This window comes from Erpetoichthys calabaricus, chromosome 5 (genome assembly GCF_900747795.2).
Source record: "Erpetoichthys calabaricus chromosome 5, fErpCal1.3, whole genome shotgun sequence".
Classification (NCBI taxonomy): domain Eukaryota; kingdom Metazoa; phylum Chordata; class Cladistia; order Polypteriformes; family Polypteridae; genus Erpetoichthys; species Erpetoichthys calabaricus.
In genome coordinates, this window is record NC_041398.2 from 7707227 (window position 1) to 7732727 (window position 25501).

The 25501-nt window shown below is 42.3% G+C and overlaps 3 protein-coding genes across 4 annotated transcripts in view; 1 reads left to right on the plus strand and 2 right to left on the minus strand.

The window, feature by feature from the left end:
* LOC114643095 (tripartite motif-containing protein 16-like) overlaps window positions 1-7188 on the minus strand; it is a 31052-nt gene extending 23864 nt beyond the window's left edge. Inside the window, exon 1 of the mRNA XM_028791787.2 lies at window positions 6595-7188. Within this exon, the coding sequence (XP_028647620.2) occupies window positions 6595-7173 (579 nt within the window). The 5' untranslated portion in view covers window positions 7174-7188. The remainder of the gene's footprint in view (window positions 1-6594) is intronic.
* LOC114641537 (tripartite motif-containing protein 16-like) overlaps window positions 1-25501 on the minus strand; it is a 721005-nt gene that overhangs the window by 477477 nt on the left and 218027 nt on the right. The window lies entirely within an intron of this gene.
* LOC114641514 (gastrula zinc finger protein XlCGF7.1-like) overlaps window positions 1-25501 on the plus strand; it is a 688851-nt gene that overhangs the window by 58392 nt on the left and 604958 nt on the right. The window lies entirely within an intron of this gene.

Below are 25501 nucleotides of genomic sequence, written 5' to 3' on the forward strand. Positions count from 1 at the left end.
ATTGTGTTTAAGATGGAGGGGCACAGGGCTAAAGGGCATCAGGGGGATTTTTACAGCAGATGGCAGCGGCACCACTGGCATGGGATCCACTGATGTTATGGGAAGTCAAACAAGGAGGTCAGTCGTGGACTTTTAACAAGGACCTTAAGAAGTCGAAGTTTACAAACTCATAATGAGAAACAGGCAGTGATATTAATATGACTAAGGGATAAGGAGGGGTGGATATTAATATGAAAGTCAAAAAAGTAAAGAAAATATACTAAAATAAAAAACAAATCATATACTTTAAAGAGAAATAGATAAATATAATATGAACAGAAAATAACATCAAACTTAAAATAATACATATATATATAAATATGAAATAGTAAAATAACATCAATACAGTGATGAATGAGCCAATGAACGAGAGAGACGTAACAGATCTTAAATTGTTTAAAGGAATGAGTGTCTGGGCATATAATCAGTTAGACAAGAAGCTGAAATAAAACTGCAGAAGAGAAAAAGAAATCAGAAATAATAAGAAGATGTGAGTCTGTGATGAAGAACAGTGATGAATTTGTGACAAATGGAGACCTGCGGGCATCGGTGAGTCAGATTGGGCAGATCAGTCCACTCACTTCACGTCTACATCAGTGGGGAAGAAACATTTTTATTACGTCAACAGACTTCAAATATCAAACACTTCAAAAAACATGATGCGTTTCTAGGGCATAAAAACTCTTTCTTTAGAACTATAAGATCAATTTTCTGAAAAGACTAATTAGAAAAAAGAAAAAATAAGAGTTGATGAGAACTAAACTCCTGTAAATAAGAAGTAAACATCACAACCAACATAAGAACACGTAACGTGGAAAATGGAAAAATGAAACAAGAACTAAGAAAAAAGAGACAAAAAAGCAAATAAAAGAGAAAATCTTAATAAATGATGAGAAATGAACGGTGACAGGATGGTTCACCTCATAATTTTAACTGACACTAAAGTAGCACAGGAGGAAAACCTGAGATTAGAAACAAACTATAGGACTGGAAAATAAAAACATAAGGCTAATAAATTAAAAGATTATAATCATAACCATAAGTTGCAAAAGAGTGAAAATCTCTGAGAGTGAAAGTTAACACAAATAACACAAGTGTAGCTGTAGGTGAGTTTATGAAAGGCCAGGCTTAGAAGTTCATGGAGCCTTGTATTAATAACATTTGCTCAGACTACTTTAAACTAGAACGTGGCACCAGACAAGGATGTCCCTTGTCGCCACTGTTGTTTGCAATCGCCATTGAACCACTGGCGGTTCACTGCCGAAATTCTTACCAGATAAAGGGGATTGTCAGAGAAGGACTGGAACAGAAAATTTCTCTATATGCAGATGATATGGTCTTATATATATCAGACCCAGAAAACACTGTCCCTGCAGTTTTAACAGCACTAACAGAATTTCAAAAGATATCTGGTCTTAAAATTAATCTGAATAAAAGTATACTCTTTCCAGTGAATTCACAAGCATATAATATTAGATTAGACACCCTACCTTTTACCATAGCAGATCAGTTTAAATACCTAGGGGTAAATATCACAAGTAAACATAAAGCTCTTTATCAACAAAATTTTGCCGTCTGTATGGAAAAAATTAAGCAAGACCTTGATAGATGGTCAACCCTTCATCTCACTCTAGCCGGAAGAATTAATATTGTTAAGATGAATATCTTTCCTAAACTTCTTTTTTTATTTCAAACCATTCCAATATATATCAATAAATCGTTTTTTAAACAGTTAGATTCAACAATAACCTCATTCATTTGGAACTCAAAACACCCACGTATCCGAAGAGCAACCCTATAAAGACCTCAGGCAGAAGGTGGCATGGCTTTACCTAATTTTCAGTTTTATTACTGGGCAGCAAACATACAAGCCATAAAAATCTGGACACAAATAAATGAACATACACAGGCCTGGTCCGCAATAGAAGTAAAATCCTGCAGTACTTCTTTATACTCCCTGCTCTGCTCTCCAATAAATGCAAGTTATCGCAAATATACTAATAACCCAATTGTGCTTTACTCACTCAGAATATGGAACCAAATTAGAAAGCATTTTAAGATGGAAAATCTTTTATCAGTGGCACCTCTGCAAGAGAAATTCAACCTCCCAGCTACACATTTCTTTCACTATCTTCAAATTAGAAATTTTGTTAAACAGAAATTGCCCGATTTCCCCCACCTTGCACCCTCCACAATGCTGGAAAAAATACTGCTCAATTTTGAGGAATTAAACACCATTTCCGCAATATATAAGATCTTATTAGAGTCCCTACCTTTCAAAGATCCAAGAGGACATTGGGAAGAAGATCTCTTAATCAATATATCAGAAAAGGAGTGGAAGGTAGCAAAGCAGAGAATTCACTCAAGCTCCATATGCGCAAAGCATAGAATTATTCAACTAAAAATTATGTATCAAGCTCATCTGTCTCGCTTAAAACTGTCCAAAATGTTTCCAGGACAGGATCCAACCTGCGAGCGCTGCAACCAAGCTCCTGCCTCACTGGTCACATGTTCTGGGCCTGCACCAAATTAACATCATTTTGGACCAAAATTTTTAAGTGCCTCTCAGACAGCCTTGGGGTCACAATCCCTCCTAACCCACTAACAGCTGTGTTCGGTGTTCTTCCAGACGGACTTGAATTGGAGAAGGACAAGCAAACGGTGATTGCATTCACTACACTTTTGGCATGCAGACTTATTCTGTTAAATTGGAAGAATGCTAATGCTCCTCTTATAAGTCAGTGGGAAACCGATGTTTTATATTATTTGAAACTGGAAAAAATCAAATTCTCAGTTAGAGGATCTGTACAAAATTTTTTCAAAACCTGGCAGGATCTAATCAATATTATTTTAGAATAAGAGAAATAACTATTATTGCATTTAATTCCCTTCTCCATCTCTTATTTACATATATATTTATTTCTCCCTTTCCTTTGCTTATTGTTGTCTTATTATAAAGCCCTAAGCAATTCTCCTTTAGCTAAGCTCTCCTTCTCAGGGGTGGGGTTTGATTTGTCTTCAATTTTGTTTGGTTATAAATTGATCTATTTGTATGGAATGATTACAATAAAAATTAATAAAAAGAAAAAAAAAAAAAAAAAGAAGTTCATGGAGCCGAACAGGCCGTGAGAATAATAAAAGTGTGAAAGTTAACTTTGAAATGTCTTGACTACAGGCGATAAATCAAAGTAAAACTGGCAATACATTTTAAACAGGAGATAATATACAAGGTCATCAAAAAGAAAACAAATGAATGGCAGCAAATGAAACTTGGGGTGAGGATGAGGAGAACAGAAATGGATACCCTAGATTTAGAAATGTCAGTGTGTGCTGGTGGTGTAGAATTTCATTAATAACCGGCCACTTCAAATCTGTGAGGGTACAGAGATTTGAGCAGAGAGCATCAAGGGTACAGGCCTGACATTAGGAGTGGGCTACAGACCACCAAATACAGATAAGAGTGTCAAACAGGCATATCCAGCTTTAAATGGCTGAGGCCCCACTTACTGTACATATCTGAACTAATCTGCACATTCACACCGAGTGCACATTCAGATCTCATGATTTCAGTCTACTAAAGAGTCCAAGGATTAGAACAACAGCAGAAGGTGTTTAAGCTTTACACTGCGGGGTCTCAAAGCTGTGATCTGATCTGCCTGCTCATATAAGAGATGCCCCTTCACTCTCAGGCTGAGGACTCACCACTTTAGCCTGGCATAGCTGGTAGGGCTGACTGTTAGCTGTGCTTATTACGTCTCTGTTTGTTAGTCATTTATATAAAAAGTGTAAGTAATTTAATCTTGATGAACTCTTGCCAATCACCCACTATTCTCTTTCTCTTCTCATTTCAGTATTCTGCTATTCCTCTTCTCCACTGCCAAGCTGTTTAGTAGCCCATGACTGAGACACCTGAGGTATCGGGAGCCTTGGAATTAAAGAGTTAAAGGACTGATTAGCCTGCCCAGCACAGACGTGTACAATAGAAGGACCAGCAGGAGGTGGAGGGCCAGTAGGATGAGGTCTTCAGATGTGTCTGACTTCTGTTTGTTCATAATGGCCGCTGAACCTCCAGAGGTTTATTTCCTCCAGATGTGCTGACAGTTGTAGTTTCTGTTTTCCTCTCCTATTTTGTTAGCTGGCCTTGTCTCGATGGTGATATTAATGGAGGTGTCCTGTTTGATCCTTTTATGTTACTCAGTTGAAGTTGCTTTGTTTAATGTCTGTTTAACCTAATCTTTATTATTATGTGTGTACATGTTGTAATTTGTAAAGTTTGTAATTGTATTTTAACTGTCAGCTTCTCTCCAGTGAACTGAGCCTGTAGCGACGAGGACAATACAAAAAACACTGCAAACTGAAAAATATCTCTAAGTTTTTAACTATTAGAAAAAATTCAAATTTACAGAGCATATGATAGTAAAGGTGGACTTTATTATCCAAATATTAACTGGGAAACCCCATGAAGCAGAGAAGGAGTTCATCAGTGTAATTCCTAACTATTTATTAACACAGAATGTTTAAACACCAAAGAGAGAAGAAGCAGCCTGTCCAGAGTCTTTATTATGTAATAATCAGGACAGAATTGAGGGGTAGTGGTCGTCCATCTATTAGGATCAAGAGATCAGAAGGTGTGGACTGAAAGGTGTAAAGAAAATCTAAAACGGGTCAATTCTAGTGATGCAAATGTTTCAAAGTCTAAAAGAGACCAACTGGTAGACAGTCGAGGATTAGAGGGGCAGATTTAAAAGAAGGGCATATAAGGCAGGAACAGTCAGCAAACATGGAAGCACTACAGAATTTTAAAAGAGCTGGACTGAGGATGAACAATGTTGGGTTTTGGATCTGCAATAAAGCACACCAGGTCAGCAGGAAGACATTTTGCTTTTCAACACCTTTCACTATGATGTCTTTTACCTCAGAGTACTTCTGGAAATGAACAGTTAAGTGTTCAATAGCAATTACAAAAAGCATTGGTGATAATGGACATCTCTGTCTGGTTCCACATTCTGAAGTGAAGAGTCACAATGGATCTTATTTATACAAACCAAGACTTCTGAACTGCTGTATTTGCACAATTCAGTACACAAATATCCTCTTTCAACTCCGTCAAAAGCTTCTTCATCATCCAAACATAGCAGAACCTTTGATAAACTCAGACACTTTAGGATAAATATATTAAATTAAACAACTACTGAAAATTTAAAACCAGATGTTTACCTTTGGGGCATCTCAGGAATTGACTTATTTAAAGAACCCAAATGAGTTAAAATTTAAAATATAGATGACATAAAGAGACCAGGATTGAAAATCAGATTCTCCATCATGGTCCATGAACTAGTTAAGTGATTCAAATAAATTTAATAAGCAGAAGAACAGCCCATAAATACCACAACTGTTTAAACTGTTACTTGCTAAATGTTTGATTTCTTGGTGTAAAGAGCAGAGAGCAGAGTCAAATGGCCTGACCTGGAAAATTAGAATCCTTTTACTTCAAAAATGAAGAAATGTCAGTCAATCAAGAGGCCTTGGAGCAGTTTATGTGAGGAGCTACACAGGACTTCTAAAAATGTGGGTGAATCTTCTGAGGTGCTGATATTCAAGTAAAACAGAAGTAAGACAAAGCAGCACATGAAGCTGAGCAGAGGAGAGCAGCCATGGACATCTCAAGACTTCAGGACAAGGCCAACTGTGACAGACTCAGAGAGTTCAACCTGTTTAGTGTGAGCAGAGGAGACAGCGTGGGGACCTCATCCAGGTATTTAAAATCCTGAAGGGTATTGATAAAGTGGATCCAACAGAATTTTTTCTTCCTAAGGGTGAATTACATTCTCAAAGACATTAATGGAAATTGAGGGGACATTCATGTCAAACTGAAGCCAGAAAGCTCTTCTTTACACAAATAGTTGTGGGACTGAGGGGCAAACTACTGAGACATGGAGTTTAAGGAGAAACATTGAGAACCTTTAAGAAGAATCTGGAAGAAATATCAGGGCAGCTTAGCTATTAGTTAAACAAACGGGCTTGATGATCTACACTTGTTTGCCAAATTTTTCCATCTCACAATCATACAGTGTAATTATCAAGGAGCTGACTAAATGAAATTATGTCTGATCACTAAGTAGGTGCAGAATTACTTAATAACTTCATAAAGTGAGAACATCTTTATTACGAAGCCACTTAAACTTTTGGAGCATTGTAAGAATTTTGGATCTCATCCCAGACATCAATATTAACTGACATGTGAGTGCAACGTGTCGCTTAGAGAGGCCTGAGGTACTTGAGACACAAGTGATCAGAACACAAAGAACCTCCGCTCAGTTTAATGAGAGCACTCAGCTCACTAGACTGTCCATGGATCACACTGTGTATCTCATCCTGGACTGTTTCATATCTTCCACCCAGTCACACCAGGATAGGCTCCCGCTCCCTGCTGTCCTACACAAGCAAAATCAAACTCCTCAGCATGAAGGAATACATTTCTCTGCCAAACTACATTTACGTATCACTCAACTCCTTTTTGTATCGAGTTTCCATTAAACACTAAACTCCACTCACCTGTTTTCCTTCTCTTTCTGTCTTCAGCTCGACCTTTTCATGACCGTCATGTTCAGTCATTCCACACATCATGCAGATGCACATTTTGTCGGTTCTGCAAAACATCTCCAGACTTTTCTGATGTTTTTCACAGACTTTCTCCTTTAGATTTCTATTAGGATCAGTCAGCTTGTGTCCCTTCCAGGCTGCTATTTCATAGTGAGGTTGCAGGTGAGTCTGACAGAAAGAGGCCAAGCAGGTTATACAGGACATCACCGCTCTGAACTTCTTCCCAGTACAGAAGTCACACTCCACGTCTCCTGGGCCAGCATAATTCTGAGATGGTGGAGAACTGAGTCCTGTCTTTTTGAATTTCTTGATGACTTCATTCAGCAGAGTGTTTCTTCGCAGAGTAGGCCTCGTCCTGAAGTTCTCTCTACACTGCGGACAGAAGTTCTCTTTGCTCTGATCCCAGCAGTCGGTAATGCACTTCAGACAGAAATTGTGACCACAGGGGATGGTGACAGGGTCAGTCAGGGTATCCAGACACACCGAGCAGGTAAACTCATCCTGTAATCCACCCAGGTGGGCTTCAGCCATCGTCAGTCTGAGGAGAGGCAGGCAGAGACAATCAGTCAAACAAACAAGGAAGTGACTTGTGAAGAAATGAAAGTGAATATTTATCTGAGCTCAGTGAAGAGGAGGAGGAGATTTAAAGAGAAAGCTGAGAGCTCACAGAGAGAACATCTGAGGAGACACTGAGGATGAACAGTTAATGTGAGACAGGAGCTCAAAGAGTGAAGATCAAAAAAGTGACAGAAGAGATGACCTGTCATAGGGGATTTAATTTACGTCAGTATTTCTTATTTATTTATTGTATACTGCACTTCACATTAGTCAGAGTCAGAGCTCAGTGCACATTTACAAATGGAATAAAATGAATATAAAACACAACACATTAATCACCATAAACAGATTTGTAATGTGAGAGCCAGGCAGCCCTCAGCACACCAAGACAGCGAGCTGTTAAACTGATTATTGATTCTAGTTATAATGGTGCTCATTATTAATGAAATTGTCCATCCCATAGTAATTTCCCTTCTCTAAGTTATCAAAGTTATAGGAATGTTAGGAGGAGAAGAAACAATTGATGCTTGCTATGCCGTGCACGACCCTGGATGAAATAATTTATTGCAGCAGTACTGCCTCTTTCAAACGTACTAACCCACAATTCCCCTACTTACTTTTTTTTCTCCAAGTAAACAATCGCCACACAATCAGCTCTGTAATAGATGTCAAGCCATCTGTAAGCTTAGAACACTGATTCTTCAAAACTTTTAAGGAACATTGAAATATCTTTCTTAGTAGATGTTTAATTATTTGAGCCATCTATCTATCCAGGGTTGTGCTAGTCCCAGCAAGCATACAGCGTGAGGCAGGAACAATCCATGGAGGGAGTGCCAGTTCATCGCTAGTGCTGTCCACCGTGTCCACGCATTTAATAAGAGTATACATTATTTAAATGAAGTTAAAAATTTATCTGCATAATGTAATATGCATGCTTTACTGCATTTCATTTGAAAAATGAATATCAAGAGCTCCAAGAAGATAGCACCTGGAAATCTATATCGACTTAGATGCCAGTCGTCATTATCTGTAAATACACGCTCTCTTCTATTGGATTGAATTGAATTCCTTTATTGTTTTTGTATGATAAATTGAGATTCAATATGAAAATCCTCCATAAACTTATTTTCCTAAAAAAATGATAAAATGACAACAACAATAATAATAATAACACAATAAAAAATGTAAATGTACAATATGAAAGCATAAGTGGCTTAGGTTGTGCAAAATTACAACTGTAATATAAGTTTACAGTGAGGTGATTGTACTTATAAGTACAAACAGTTCTACAAGGAGCACTTGATGGACTGATTGAGTGCATTTATAGTTCTTGGGATGAAACTGTTTCTGAACCGCGAGATCTGTACAGGAAAGGCTCTGAAGCGTTTGCCAGATGGGAGAAGTTCTAATAGACTGTGCGCATGGCTGAGGTAGCGTGTGCTAGATGCTGTACCCAGAATAATTCTCCCCTCTCCTGACACAATCTGCAATTGAGCAGATTCACTTTAACCCCACTGCACATTCAGAGTGGTGCATTGAGAGTAACAATGCTAAAGCAGCTATAGTATTTGGAATAGTTTTGCCATGCCATGTACCATTATATGGTTACAGGTTGATTACAATCAGATGCCTTAAACTAAAAAACGATATGCGGTTAATGTCAGTGTTTTTGATAAAACCGCGTCAGGGATGTGAATCAATTTGCAAAACCGAGCCGAAAACTTGCATACGCTATGGTTTGAGCTGTGTGAGAATCTGCGTGGCTTCACTTCAAGTTTAGTTTTTGTACATCACGATGTGAGTGTGGGAAAGGGCGTATGCAACATTTTTGTGTGTACACACCGTTTATACATGAGGCCCCTGGCCACCAATATTGTTGACGCACACGGTGTCAAATTTAAACATTACATTGGTGACCTAGATGAGTGAATGCAACCAATAGGTGATGCTGAGAGAAATGAGCAATGAGACAAGCACCACAGAACACATAAACAGCTTGTCTACTGAATTCATCTCATAATCAGAAATATAGATGTGCAACTGTATCAACAGCATTAAGAGAAGATGGCTAACCATTAGTAATTGTAGTTTGCAGGGTAGCTCATTCACTGCAAAATACAGAAGCAGAAGCAAACTCAGCCAGTGACAGTGCAGTTAGAGGCAGAGACTAGATCACCACAAACTCCGGTTCATTGTCAGAAATGGTCTCAGCAGTAGTAGGGAAGGACAAGCAAGAGAAGCAGTCAGCAATGTGATTCTGTGATCCTGGATGATAAGCCGCAGTGTAGTTAAAACAGTACAGTGGCACTGCCCAGAGTGCCATCCACATGCTAGGGCAAACAGACATTTTGGAGGACAACAGAGTGGCCAAAGCCTGATGATGGTGTGGAAAGTAAATTTCAACCCCACAAGCAAGCCCTCCACTTCTCAACAGCCCACATACATCAAATCAAATCAAATCAAATCAAATCAAATCAAATAGCCTTTTATTGTCAATTCACTATATGTGCAGAGCATACAGGAGAATCGAAATACTGTTTCTCTCTCAACTTCGTAGTACAATAAAATATAAAAAGTATAAAGTACAACATATAAGATAAATAACATTAGAACTTATAAACTAGACCTGTGCTAATAGTCATTAGCGCAAAAGCCAATTACAGTAAAAAAAAAATTGAGAAGGTGCATTCTAGAGTAGCTTATGAGATGTACAAAAAGACAGACAGTTAGCAGCAGATGTAATATTGAGTCCTTATATAATACCAGCTGAGGTAGGGTACTTGTAGATAGTGACTCTTGTTACAGTCCAGGGGCAGGGAGCGAGGGGAGAAGGTAGTGAATAGAGTTCAGCATCCTGACAGCTTGGTGGATGAAGCTGTGTGACAGTCTTATGGAACGGGCCCGGAGGCTCAGGTACCTTTCCCTGAGGGGAGGAGGCTAAAAAGGGAGTGAAAGGGGTGAGGCGGAGTTACCAGCAATGCCGATGGCTCTACCAGTGAGACAGGTTTGGAAAATGTCCTTGAGGGAGGGCAGTGAGGCACCAATGATCTTACTGGCTGCATCCACTATGCGTTGCAGGGACTTCCTACAGGAGGCAGTGCAGCTTCCATACCATACACAGATGCAGTTAGTGAGGATGCTCATGATTGTGCCCAGGTAGAAAGAGCACTTGATGGAGGGGTGGAACTTGCGCTCTCCTCAGTTTGCGTAGAAAGTAGAGGCGGGTTTGAGCTTTCTTGTCCAGTGAGTGTTATCTGACCAGGAGAGATCCTCTGAGATGTACATCCCCAGGAACTTGGTGCTACTCACCCTTTCCACAGCTACATCATCGATGGTCAGTGGCGGGAGCTGTGAATGACCTCTCCTTAAATCAACCACAATCTCTTTGGTCTTTCCCACATTCAGGAAGAGATTGTAGTCTTTACACCACTGGACCAGTTGGCTCACCGCATTCCTGTAGTTGGATTTGTCATTGTTGGTGATGAGACGACCCCGGTTGTATCGTCCACAAACTTGACAATGTGATTGGAACTGTAGATTGGTACACAGTCATGGGTCAGCAGGGTGAAGAGCAATGGGCTGAGCACACACCCTTGTGGGCACCCTGTGCTCAACGTGATGGTCTTAGAGGAGATATTGCCAGCCCACACATTTTGTGGCCTCTCTGTAAGAAAGTCCAACACCCAGTTGCAGAGAGAGGTCTTGAGTTCCAGATGGCTGAGTTTTTGTATTAGTTGCTGGGGAATGATTGTGTTGAATGCTGAACTAAAATCTAAGAACAGCATTCGCACATAGGAGTTCTTTGAGTCCAGGTGGGTGAGGGCTGGATGGAGAGAAGCAGAAATGACATCCTCTATGGACCTGTTTGACCTGTATGCAAACTGATACGGGTCATGGGAGGGGGAAGAACGGACTTAATGCTCTGCATAACCAGCCGCTCAAAGCATTTCATGATGGTGGATGTCAGTGCTACGGGCTGATAGTCATTATAGCTAGATGGGAGGGGCTTCTTAGGGACAGGAATTATGGTTGTGACTTTAAAACATGTGGGAACAACAGCTTGGTCCAAGGAGATGTTAAAGATGCCAGCAAGGACATCCTTGAGCTCCTCAGCACAATCCTTCAAAGCACGACCAAATATGTTGTCTCGTCTGGCTGCCTTCCGTGGGTTGATCCTAGAGAGGGTTCTCTTCACGCTGGCTGGGGCCAGACATATGGCCTGCTTGCCCAGGGTGGTTTTCTGTGTCGGTGTGATCTTTTGTGTCTCGAACCAGCCAAAGAAGTCATTTAGGCAGTTAAGCAGTGTGATGTCACCTTCACAGGTCTGTGGTGGGGGTTTGGTAATTAGTGAGGGTTTGGATGCCACGCCAGAGAGACTGTGCATCTCTGGTGTTGCTAAAGTGTCCAGCTATTTTCTTGCTGTACTGCTTTTTTTCTTCCCTGATGCCACATGACAGGTTTACTCTGGCTGTTGCTAGTCCTGCAGTGTCACTGGCCCTAAAGGCTGCATCATGGATCCTCAGAAGCTTGTGAACCTCTCCTGTCAGCCATGGCTTTTGGTTAGCATCCATCCATCCAGTTTTCAACCCGCTGAATCCGAACACAGGGTCACAGGGGTCTGCTGGAGCCAATCTCAGCCAACACAGGGCACAAGGCAGGAACTAATCCCGGGCAGGGTGCCAACCCAGCGCAGTCTGGTTAACATAAACAGTGATATTTTTGTAATGGGTGACATCATCAGTACATTTTGCAATGTATGCTGTAACTACCTCAGTGTACTCCTCAATGTCTGTGTGGTCATTGTAAGTGGCTGCTTGTTTGAAAATGTCCCAGTCTGTAGTGCTAAAACACTCCCTCAGAGCACTGGAAGTGCCCTCTGGCCACACACGTACCTGCTTTTGTGTTGGTGTGATGGTTCTCACTCTGGGTCTGTATGCATGATGGTGATGTGATCAGAGAGACCTAGGTGGGGGGGTGCTTGTAGGCTCCCTTGCAGGTTGTGTACACCGAATCCAGTGAGATGTCTCCTTTTGTAGGAAAATCCACATGTTGGTGTAATTTAGGCAATAAAGCTTATAAATCTGCGTGGTTGACATCCATCTGCTGTTTGTTGTTCACTAATGGCATGGTAGAGTTCATTTAGCGCCTCGCTCCTATCACTGGTGTTAGTGGTTGGAGGGATGTATACAGCGACAAGCACAATCGATGCATACTCCAATGGTAAGTAAAAGGGTCGGCAACTAATAATAATAAACTCTGTCAGCATCCTTATCCACTGTGGAATCCTTCAAAGTGCTTTCAACTTTTGTGTTGTGGTACTTTTTATAACTTGATGATGATATAACTAGCACACCAACACACCTTTATAATGCATTTTTATGTATTTTATTTTTGCCATTCGTTGACAAAAAAGAACAATAGGGAATAATGATATAATTATTCCCTATTATAGCATAATTTCATCAATCCATTCATTATTCAACCCACTATATACTAACTACAGGGGTCTGCTGGAGCCAATCCCAGCCAACACAGGGCACAAGGCAGGAAACAAACCCCGGGCAGGATGCCAGCCCACCGTAGGGTGCTCACACACACACACCAAGCATACACTAGGAACAATTTAGAATCGCCAATGCACCTAGCCTGCATGTCTTTGGACTGTGGGAAGAAACCGGAGCACCTGGAGGAAACCCACGCAGAGAACATTCAAACTCCACGCAGGGAGGACCTGGGAAGCGAACCCGGGTCTCCTAACTGTGAGGCAGCAGCGCTACCCACTGCGCCACTAGCATAATTTCAATAAATAATATTAATTCTTTTGTAAGGAACATAGCAGTACAATTTAAACAATTGTAGATCTCAGAAAGCAGAAACATTAGAAATGCTTAACTGACAAAAAAAGTACCATGATAACAAACAGATAATTTAAATGTTGTATATTTTTAATTGTTGCTGTTTTCAATGGATATCATAACTTATAATGTTTTACCATTTTGTAATTAACATATTAGATTCATTTAAATGATAAGGTAACTAGCTAACTGACTAATAACTCCTGTGTTGCCACCACCTACTGGAGGAACGGGGTCTTGGTGGAATATGATGTGGGTAGCAGTCAAAGGCAGAGGCCTTGGTGAATGGGCACCCAGACAAACAAACTGACTCTTGGGATAGACGTGGAATGTCACCTGTCTTGTGGGGAAGGAGCTGGAGTTGGAGGGTGAGGCGGAGAGCTACCAACTAGATATATAGTAGTTGGGCTCACGTCCTCCATTGGTTCTGAAACCAAACCCCTCAACAGAGGCTGGACTCTCCTTTACTCTGGATATGCCCGGGGTGAAATGCCTCAGGTGAGAGTGGGCTTCTTATTGTGTCTCTGCCTGGTCGATGCCATATTGGAGTGCTTTCTGGAGAACAAGATGGCTGCCTCTGTGCAGCTGATGCTCACAGATGTGAGATCTCTGACTGCCATATGTGCCTATGAACTAAATGTCAGTTTGGAGTAGCTGGCCTTCTTGAAGGGCCTGAAGGGGATAATGGAAATGGTCACAGCTGAGACTCCATAGTTCGGCTGGATGACTTCATCACCTATGTGGAAAATGACACCTGGAGAGGAATGATTTGGACAAATGGTCACCCTGATCTAAACCCGAGTGGTATTTTGTTAGTGGACATCCGTGCTAGGCATGGTTTGTCTATAATGAACACCATGTTTGAACATAAGGTGGGTCATAAGTGTACTAATGGACCAGAGCACATTAGGCCAAAGATCTATGATTGATTTCATAATCTTGTCATTAGATTTTGCAGCCATATACTCTGGACACTTGGGTGAAGTGCTGGAAAAGGGCTCTTAACTGATCATCACCTGGTGGTAAGTTGGGTCAGATGGTGACAGAGGCACCTGGACAGACCTAAAGGCCAAACAAGCAATGAGTGTTGATTGTGAATATCTGCTTGAGACCCCTGTCCAGAAGACTTTCAACACCAACATCCAAAAGAGATTTTCCCACATACTGGGATGGCTGGGGACATCCAATCCAAATGGGTCTTGTTCATAGCCTCCGCTGTGGAAGCAGCTGCAAAGAGCTGTGACCTGAAAGCCATAGATGCATCTCAAAGTAGCATCCTAAGGACTCAATGGTGAACACCAGAGGTGAGAAAAGCTATCAGGCTGAAAAAGGATGCCTTCTGTGTATGGTTAGCACAGGAGACCCCCAAAGCAACAGAGAGGTACCGATAGGCAAAAAGGACAGGGAAGAAAAAACCCAGGTGTGGGAGGAGTTCAAAGAGACCATGGAAAGTGAGTTGGGAAAATATCAGTTGGGCTCAAAGAGGTTCTAGCAAACCTTCAGGCAATTCAAAAAATGGAAGGCAGGGACTCACCCAGGCTGTTCTCAGAAAGGGTGGAGAAGTGCTTACCTGGACTGAGGATGTTGTCTGGCAGTGGAAGGAACACTTTGAGGTGCTCCTGAACCCAATGGACACATCCTCTGTAGAGGAGGCAGAGCCATAAGATGAAGGGGATAAGCCGAGATAGTAAAGCAACTCTGCAGTGGCAAGACACCAGGGGTGGATAAGATCTACCCAGAAATGCTGAAGTCTCTGGACACTGAGGGACTGACAAGCCTTTTCAATGTTGTGTGGTCATCAGGAGCTGTGCCTCTGGAGTGGCAGACCAGGGTGGTGGTCTCCATTTTTAAAAAGGGGAACTGGAAAGTGTGCTCCAACTACTGGGGTACATTGTTCCTCAGCCTTCCTGTTAAAGCTTATGCTAGGGTACTAGAAAGGAGACTCCATCCAATCGTGGAACCTCAAATCCAGGAGGAGCAATGTGGATTCACCTAGGCAGTAGAATGGTGGACCAGCTCTTTACCCTCCCAGTGATTCTGGAGGGGGCATGAGAGTACGGCAAATCCGTCAACATGTGTTTTAAGGACTTAAATAAGGTGTATGATCATGTTCCTCTAGTAAATCTGTGGGGGTGCTGGGGAGTATGGGGTTCCAGAGCCCCTAATATGAGTTATCCAGTCTTTGTATAAACACAGTGAGAGCTGTGTCCACATACTCTGAAAAACATCAGCACCATTTCCAGTCGGAGTAGGACTTCACCTAGGCTGTACTTTGACTCCTATCCTGTATGTGATTTTCATGGACAGGATATCAAGGCATACCGTGGTGTTTTAGGGGTGGTGGGTTGGGGGGTGAGAGTCCAGTTCAGTGGCCTTGGAATTACATTACTGCTTTTGGTGGACAATGTGGTTCTGTTGGCTTCATCGGGCTGCAAACTACAATATGCATCTGGAAGGTTTGTGACTGAGCGTGAATGGTGTGGCATGAGGTTCAGCACATCCAAATCTGAGGCCATGGTCCTCAGTAGGAAAAGCTAGACTGTGGGAGCTGAGTTACTGCCTCAAAAGTGGAGGAGTTTAAATACCATGAATGATGGGAAAAGGGATGGTAAGATTAAGTGATGAACTGAGGTGACAAATGCAGTTATGCTGATGTTATACTGATCGGTAGTATTGAAGAAGCTGAGTCACAAGGCAAAGCTCTCGATTTACCAGTCAATCTATGTCCCTATCTTCACCTATGGTCATGAGCTTTAGGTAATGACTGAAAGAATGAGATGACGGGTACAAGCAAGTGAAATGAGCCTTCTCCACAGGGTAGCTGGACTCTCCCTTTGAGATAGGGTGAGAAGTGTAGACATCCAGGAGTAGTGCCTCTGACCCTCCACATTGAGGGGATCCAGTTGGGGTGGTTCAGGTATTGATACAGATACCCCCTGGACACATCCCTGTGAAGGTTTTATGGGTAAAAGCAGCTGAGAGGAAATTCTGGGAAAGACCCATGGCTCGCTGGGAGGATTATGGCCTAAGATGGCCTAAGAATGCCTTGAGGTAGCACAGTATGAGTAGGCAAGTGTGGCTAAGGAAAGGGACGTATGGGCATAAGTGGTGGAAAATAAAATGAATTGTGAGTAGCAATACAGCAACTTTAGACTTTAGTTGCCTCGATTACCAAGCACAACTTGCCCCAATCCTCTTTGCTGGAACCGAAACTGACTGAAATAAACCTGGCTTCTCGATTTGGGCCAGGCTGACTCATAGAGTGAACTCCGTGGCATATCATCTCATGTTCACAGTAACAGTGTGCTGCCTGGAGAAATGAATAAATATGAACTGAACATTTCCAAGTATTCAAAGTTGAGACATGAAAACAACAGCCATTCACTCCATTACAGCCCATAGAATGCTGACAGACAAGCACAATGGAGCAGAGATGGAAGAGTTGAAAAAAACATTATGTGGAGTTTAGGAGCAGCTAGATAGAGCTGATGGCAAGACGTAAACTGTGGAAATGACCACAACCACTCCAGAAAAATGAGGAATGTCACTGGTGATGGCATTTCCTTGCAGAGCTGAGCCAGCGATTGTACGTGCTGTTTGAGGATGTCCTATTGTGTTCACCTGTCAGTGCTCTACTGGCTGTAAAGGAGTGACATTGAGAGATTTTACAGATTGAAATGGCGTGTTTACACACACATTTTAACAACAGCCAAATTGTATTTATGGTGTTATAGACGCTATTTGTTGTTGACATAATTTATGCTGTAGTTCAGTGTGCCAGTTTTGCTACAGGCTACTAAGCACATGAGATGAACACTACATGATGACTGCTGCAAGCTGTTAACGATCAAATCACTTGTTCAAGGATGGCCAAAAGACTTCATTTATAAAAGCAAAAAAATTAAAGGTGATGCGGCCGCTCCTCAGAAACTCCATCTTAAACAGTATTTCAGTGAGACAGAAACACACTTTTACAGATGCTCTTTGTGGGATCAGCTACAAGCACTTGGTGGATTGCTGCATGACGTGCTCCTTATGTGTGACTTCGAACATTTAAAAGACCAAGCCACGGCCGTCCTGAGATCTCACTTTCTTGTCTCTCTTCCCCCAGACTCCCTCTGCTCCGGCCGCTGCTACTGTGCTGCTGTACTCCCTTGATGAGGAAGACTTTGTGCTCTTTTGACCAGGAGTCAGGGCAGAAGCATCACATTTGACAGCTGTTCCCTGTTTGTCTGGACCGCTTCTGAAAGAGACTTGTGTTTGTATCTGCCTGGACAGCAATAAAGTTTGTACTTTTGGAAAACCTTCCATGCTCTCCTGTGCGACTTTGTGACATTTGTTATGATAAGAGCTTCCTTTGTGATTCTTTTTTCAACAGATTTTTATGTAAAGTTTTGAAATTCCCCAAATTTGAAAATAATTTTTTCTTATAACATTTTTTTACTTTTATTTTATTTTTTTACATGAAAATTTTGTGGGTAGCATTGCTATGGTGCAGAGACCCTTTTTGGGAAGTTGGAGGGGTATGGGGAGGGGCTGGGGAGGAAATTCTTGAGTGTAACACACTATGTAAAACTACACTAATCTGTTTCTGCACATCCCCTCCACAATTAATCTTTTTATTATTTTCAAAGGTTAGCTTGCTCTCTTAATTAGTAAAACTTTCAGCTGATCTCCTTCACATCATACTTTGTGACAATTTGTCTGTTATGTGCATCAATAGTTCATTATTGCATAGGACAGTACCTGATGCACTAAAAGTGCCAGTCATTAAATCATTACTTAAAAAGTCAGACCTAGACCCATCCATCCATCCATTATCCAACCCACTATATCCTAACTACAGGGTCACGGGGGTCCGCCAGAGCCAATCCCAGCCAACATAGGGCGCAAGGCAGGAAACAAACCTCGGGCAGGGCGCCAACCCACACACACTAGGGTCAATTTAGGATCGCCAATCCACCTAACCTGCATGTCTTTGGACGGAAACCTACTCAGGCACGAGGAGAACATGCAAACTCCACGCGGGGAGGACCCGGGTCTCCTGACTGCAAGGCAGCAGTGCTACCCACTGCACCACCGTGTCGCCCCAGACCTAGACCCACACATACTAAATAATTATAGGCCTATTTCAAATTTACCCTTTCTCTCTGAAATACTAGAAAAAGTAGTCACCAGTCAGCTTCAGACACACCTTATGCATTACAATTTATTTGAGAAATTCCAGTCTGGTTTCCGCACTTGTCATAGTACAGAAATGGCACTAACGCGGGTTGTAAACGACATTCTGATATCCTCTGATGAAGGAAACTCCACTGTAATTATGTTGTTAGACTTAAGTGCAGCATTTGACACCATCGACCATTCTATTTTACTACACAGGCTAGAAAATGATGTTGGGGTCACAGGCACCGTGCTCGCTTGGTTTAGTTCTTATTTATGAAATCGATTCCAATATGTACAGAAATGTGCTGACAGGACTCCATCATTATACACAGAAGTTCAATATGGTGTCCCGCAGGGCTCAGTACTGGGACCTTTACTGTTTTCACTTTACATGCTTCCACTGGGATCTCTCATTAAGAAACATAATGTTAATTTTCACTCGTATGCAGATGACACCCAGCTATACCTTTCATTTAAAACAAATGAAGTTTCTCCAATGTTGTCTTTAATTAGTTGTGTTAGTGAATTAAAGGAGTGGATGGATAAGAACTACTTGTTGTGGAGACTGGCTCAGACACAGACAGGCAGACACGTTCATGTCACCCAACACACGTTTATTATACATTATATTTACAAGTCAATAGTGCACAAACCCAGTGCCTAAAGCACCAATCACCCTTTTATAAGTCCTGGCCACAACACAATGCCTTTTCTCTTCCTGGTCCGCCTCCACTCCTCTCCAACACGCTTTGTCTTCTTCCTCCGACTCTCGCCCTGACTGGAGGGAGGCAGCCCCTTTTATGTGCCCCGGATGGGCTCCAGGTGCATCATTAGGGCCTCCGTAGCCACACCCCTGTGTGGCGGAAGCTCCCAAGGTGAAGCCGGAAGTCCACCGGGTGCCCTCAAGTTTCTTCCCCCCAGCACTTCCCGGTGTGGCGGAAGTACTGAGGGCCAACACTCCCAAGGCATTGGGGCGCCCCCTGGCGGTGACCACGGGCCCCTACAGGGCTGAGCTTCCAAGCTCCGTACCCGTGGTCCCCCAAAGCCACCAGGGAGGGACACCCCCTCGTGTCCTGGAGGAGGCACAAGCCCTCCTCCACTCCTCCTAGGCATCCCGGCCGGGCATGGATGCCCGCCGGGCACCACATTGTCTTTAAATACAGATAAAACAGAGATGTTAATTGTTGGAGGGAATGACACTGATCACAACAATATTCTGACATCATTTACCTCAGTTGGGAATCCCAATTAATTTTACTGAATCAGCCTGCAATCTAGGAGGTTATCTCTGACTCTAGCATGTCATTTAAAGCGCATATTACAAAGTTGTCCAAAACATGTTTCTTCCATCTTAAAAATAGTTGAGAATTAAGGCACTTTTTAAGGCACAAATTAAGATTACAGAGCATTGTTAATTTGTATTCTCCTTGTTTTTGACCCTTTTTCTATTCACTACACAGACGGGTCCTTCTTAAATGCATTGAGGGAGTCAGCAGGTCAGATGGAGGTTTGCACCTCAGTCCACCAACTGGAAGTTCCACAGAAGAGAGTCTGGACTGAGACTTTGATACCCACAGAGGTGCCATCACCAGACGCTGTTCATGGCTGAGAAGGAGCAGAGCGCCTCACCAGAGGCTCCACATATGCAGGGCTGACCCATTTGATATTTGGTGCCTTGTATTAATCCCTGGAGGGGTCCTTTCACGTGACCTTTAGTGGTCCAAATGCTGGGTCAGCCATTGCACAGAATCCCTGTAGCCTCTGAGCCTCCAAGGATTTTTATTGCCACCATTTAGTTTTATTATTATTTTTATCTTAAGAGAAGTGACCTGTACTATATAAGTTATTTTTAACTACGTTAGACTGCTTCAGGTTGGGATGTTAGTACAAAAGAACTTGGAACGGTCAGAGAGCTTGTCTGGTCCTGAGTCAGACGATGCTCATGGCCATCTTATTTAATGCCTGCTAATGACATCTGTCTGTGTCCGCTGTCACACATGGGGGCTCCTCACATCACTCACACAGAACTGCTAAAGTGGGTTTTGAAACCGGTGGACTCTTGAGATTTCACTGTCAAAAGGACACAGCGTTACAAATGGAGAAGTGAAGAGCAGACTTGGAGAAACTCGCCTGTTTGACAGTTCACTTCACTGGCAGATTGAACACTAAGCTTGGACGCTCTGACGAGTTCAATCTCAGCTTCACCTGAGTCATTTCTAGGTGACTTCAAGCTAAGAGAGGCCGTTTGACCCTCATGTAGAGCAATCAGCTTAAAGCCTTCTTGAGGTCAACACAGAAGAAAGTTGGGAAACATCAAATTTAAACTAAAAGGATCGTTTTACAAGTGACACGAAGTTAACAGAAACAAAACTTAATATTGACTTTCGGCCGTACAGCAAGTTTGACGGATTTGTGAAAAGACCAAACAAGACCAATAACAAACTAGAAAGTGCCTGCCTTGAGATACAATGAGCGATGAACTGGCGCAGGGCCTGCGAGCGCCGGCAGGTGAAACCACGTGATCTGTGAGAACTGCACTCAAGTAAGACCAGAAAAACGGGATTTACAGGAAACACACGGCTGCACCTCAAGTGACAAGCTAGGGACTTCTCAGTACTGTGATTATTATGGGCCACTTCAGGAATCTGTGACAAAGCTGTCAGTTTGTAATTCTTTACCACAGAAACACACTGTAGATGTGTTTCAGGAGGGCCTTCATTGTCACATATCAAAGACACACGGGGTCTGACTTATCAGAATTCTGTCTGATTAGTGAATGAACAAAATGGACTGTCAGGCCCTTCAAGCACTGCTGTAGTCAGCGAGTGAGCAAAATGAGCAGCAGTTTGACTAATTAGTGATGTGGCTTCAACCACACAGTGCTCACTTTGGACTCAGAACAGAAGCTTCAATAACGGACACCATTGTCCATCTGTGTCATACATACGGGGGATTTGAGAATTCCAAAGTCATCAGTAGTTGAGTAGGAAACAGTGAAATGGATGGAGCCTCAGACTTACAGTAAGCATTTGTGAGAATATGATAAACCAAACACCTCTAAAAAGATGACCATTTCATGAAACGTCATCCTACTTTGCAGACCCCGACTTCAATGATTTCTTTTCAGATAAAATTGCCCAGCATCTCCACTCAGGATGTCTTTTTAACTGAGTAGTTCACATTTTATCACAGCTACATAATAGTATGCAATGCTGTGTTCTTGTTGTACTTGAAACTGTTCCTCAGGTGTTAACAGTCAGCCATGTAGATCCTGATCTCCATTGATCCTGACCGCAGCATTCTCTGCCATCTGACCCAGCACTTGTCATCTGCCATCCTTCAAATGTCATTTCATCCACCAACAGCATGCATTTCTAACTTAAGGGTCCACACCTTTTCACCCAACTTTCTGTGATACACTTGACATCTTGCTGACATCCTTATTTGTTTTTCTTTCTGTCCTGATGAGCAGCTCCTTCTTCTTTTTGATGGCCCAGATTGCATCCTCATACCTCAGCACTGGCTGGACTCCTGTCTTATACCACTTACAGTTACGTTTTCTTGACAGTCTCTGACCATTTGTACCTCCTCCCACTTTCTTCCATTTCTCAGCTTGGCGTCAGGTCCATGATGGCTGTTTGTCAGGCACCTCTTGTGTCAAACACACAGGCCAGATATGCCACTTGGTGGACTTGTTTGAGCTCAGATTCTCTCATCCCCTCCTTTATGGCTCTCAATAACATATACCTTTCCATCATTTACTTTGAATCTTTTTTGTGTTTTATTGAAAAATATTTATTTTAATATGTAAACTTTAAATTACAGCCAGATTCTCTTTATATACTGCTCAATAAAATCAAAGGAACACTTTTGATTGTGAGTATTGCATCAAGTCTTTGACACTTGTGGGATATTGATCTGGTCAGTTAAGTAGCAGAGGGCCTTGTTAATTAGTTTCAGCTGCTTTGGTGCACTAGATGGGCAACAATGAGATGACCCCCAAAACAGGAATGAATGGTTTAACAGGTGGAGGGAGGCCACTGACATTTTTCCCTCCTCATCTGTTTTGTCACTCGTTTTTCACTTTAGGAGAGCTGGACAGGGCCATAGATGGTCCTTAACCACTCAGCAGGACCATGGTCACCTTGGACGCACAAAGGCACTGTTCAAAATCTTGGAGGTGGCATGGTGGCCGACGATACATAAAGACGTATGGTCCCATGTCCAAACTTGTACCACCTTTCAGCAATACAAAATCCCACTTGGTCTCCCCTCTGAGCAGCTTGAGCTAGTAACCATCACTACCCCAGGGGAAAGCCTAGGCATGGACCTAATGTGAGCATTTCCTGCCAGTAAGGACCAGAAGACCTACCTGATGGTGGTTGTTGACTATTTTACGTGATGGGTGGAGCTTTTCCCCATGGCTAAAGCCACAGCCAAGAAGATATGCTCCACCCTCAAGTACGAGATACAGCATTTACCCAATGGGGGATGCAGAAGAACATCATCAGATGTTTACTGGCTCAGTAAAAGAAGAATGCTACATACAATAAGGATTGAGTGGTAAGTATGTGAACAGGCAAGACAGGAACAAAACAATAAATAAGAAAGAAAGAAAGAAAGAAAGAAAGAAAGAAAGAAAGAAAGAAAGAAAGAAAGAAAGAAAGAAAGAAAGAAAGAAAGAAAGAAAGAAAGAAAGAAAGAAAGAAAGAAAGGTTTATTGAAATATCAATAAACTATTTCTATTAAGGGCGGCACGGTGGCGCTACCCGGGTCCTCCCTGCATGGAGTTTGCATGTTCTCCCCGTGTCTGCGTGTCTGTTTAATATTTCTATTAAACATTAACAATCAATACAAAAGGAATCAAAACATAAAAATAGAACATCCTATGTAACCTCTGACTGTGTACTCTGCCATAGTTTCATAATAAATAAATTCACAAAACAAAAACAAACTCCTCATTAACAATTTTACCATTTTCATTCATTACACACAACTGTTCTATTAAAGTTTTCAAATTGTGGGTCATCTTATAAAACTTATAATGTCCAAGAATTCTCCATTTTAATTGTGCCCTACAGAAGCCCCCAAGTCAGACTCTCTGTCTCTCTTAATCTTCTCCTTCCTAGTCACATAAATGGCCACCTTCTCTTGACCGAATAACACTTTTGCTAACCTCCTAAATTCTTTTTTGCAGCACCACAGATCCAAACCTGGTCATGAACACAGACCCCCAAACTCTTCCAAACCCCACCAAGTTCAGCTCAAAGAGGTTGACTCCTCACCAATCCAATAAACAGTTCAGCTCAGTCTCTCTCTGCTGTCACAAAGGACTTGACTCTGAGACGTCGGGTTAATTAAAGACAACACAGAATGAGCCCCACAATGTCATGTTCAGTTCTCCATTGCAGATGGCCAGTTCTCTTGTTCAATGGTGGTCTGTACAGACTGTGCCAAGTGGGCCGGCCCACCCCAGTGTATCCCTCAGGGGTATCTTCATATTTCAGGCTGGTATTGGACTTGGACTCACACTTTTTTTCTGGAGCTCCTTCCCCTCTGCAGACTCAAATGGTAGATGTTTAGTTTCTCGGTGTCCTGCAGTTTTCCTCCATCATTTTCTCTCTGGCATTGAGTAACAAAATTGTTAAAACAGATATGGGCTCTGATAATCCACAACTTTGAATCCAGGCATGCCAGTCTGTGCCAGAGAGTCAGGTGACTGGCCATCACCAGCATTGTAGTCACTTTGTGACATTTTCTACGAATCCCCCCCAATTCTTATTGTCCCTGTTTATTCCTGCCAGTTGTATTCCTTGGTACTTCATACCATCCCTTGTCCATTTCAGTCCAAATGGCAGTGAAGGTAAAAATCCAGTTTCCCAGTGATACTGCAGAGCTCTTGGTCCAATTCACATGAGCTGAGGATGCCATTTGGACCTCTTCCAGCACAGATAGCAGCCCACCTACATCTTGTCACTTTTCACCTACCACTGTGAGGTCACCTGCATATGTTGAAATCTTCAAAGGTGCTGCACACCCAGGGACAAACAATCCAGCTGCTATTGAAGGCTTTCAACATGTCTGACAAGGAGCAACCCTGCCTGACCCCTCAATCAACTCTAAATGGAGTGCTGAAATCACCATTGATTATCAGGACATGTTGAATGTCACTATAGAGCACCTGAATCATGGAAACAAAGGAAGGTGGGAATCCAAATCCTATTAGTACTCGTCACAGGTACTGGCTCTACACCCAATCAAATGCCCTTAACCTGGTCCAAGGAAATGAGACCACCACGTAATCCAAACAGTTTGGAGATTTCAAATGTATCCCTAATAAAAGAGCTGTTGTTATATCTGGACCTGTTTGGTAGACAGTGACTCTGATCAGGGTGGGCCGCACACCCTGACACCTCCTTCAGTCTCGTAGCCAACGCTCTTGAAAATAATCAGCACTAAGCAAGGCTACTAGCCTCCAGTTCTTATTGTTACATGGACCACCTTTATTAGAATGAAGCCAACAACAGCTCTCCTCATCAGTTTTCCGGATCAAAGTTATGCAGTGCAAGTCAGTGAAGACATCTGAGAAGTTTAGGACCATTTGCTCTCTTAAACTGACCACCGTAGTTTGACAAAATAAATAAAAAACAAAAGACAAAGCCAACAGGTCAATAGGAGGAACAGACTGACCACAAGACATCAGTGGAACATAATGATGTGTGCTCAGTCCAGCTCATGCGCAGCTTTTTTTGTAATTCTATGAGAGAGTTGACTTAATGGCAATGCTGAAAGTCAACTGAGCCCCCCACCTGCTTTCCAGAGTGAACACTAAAATGAACGTCTAAACTGCAGCTCCACCAACTCTTTGGCCAGCTCTGGCCTTCATCTGGTGACAAAGCTGTAAATCGAGGATGAGCTGACATGTCTGTAGAAACTCCTTCACATACAAAGGTGACCTAAAGTGACATTCATCTTAGGTTTGACACTGAATTCTGATGGGCAAACAGGTCACCTACAAGTGGGCACTGGATCTGTAAGTTGACACTACCTCAGTCCAGCCACCAGAGATGACACCAGTCTTTAACACTTTGTTCATTCATCACGTCTGTCACTTTGGAGCAGGAAGCTGTACCAGTCACTATGGAGTGAGAAGATCACAAATTCTCTTTGGCTTCTTCTGTCCATGGAGCCATGAAACTGAACACCTTGAATGAGCTCTGAGGTCCACTCCTCTAAAACACACTCTGTACCAGTGACTGAGCCCAGTCTGGAAAGGCGCT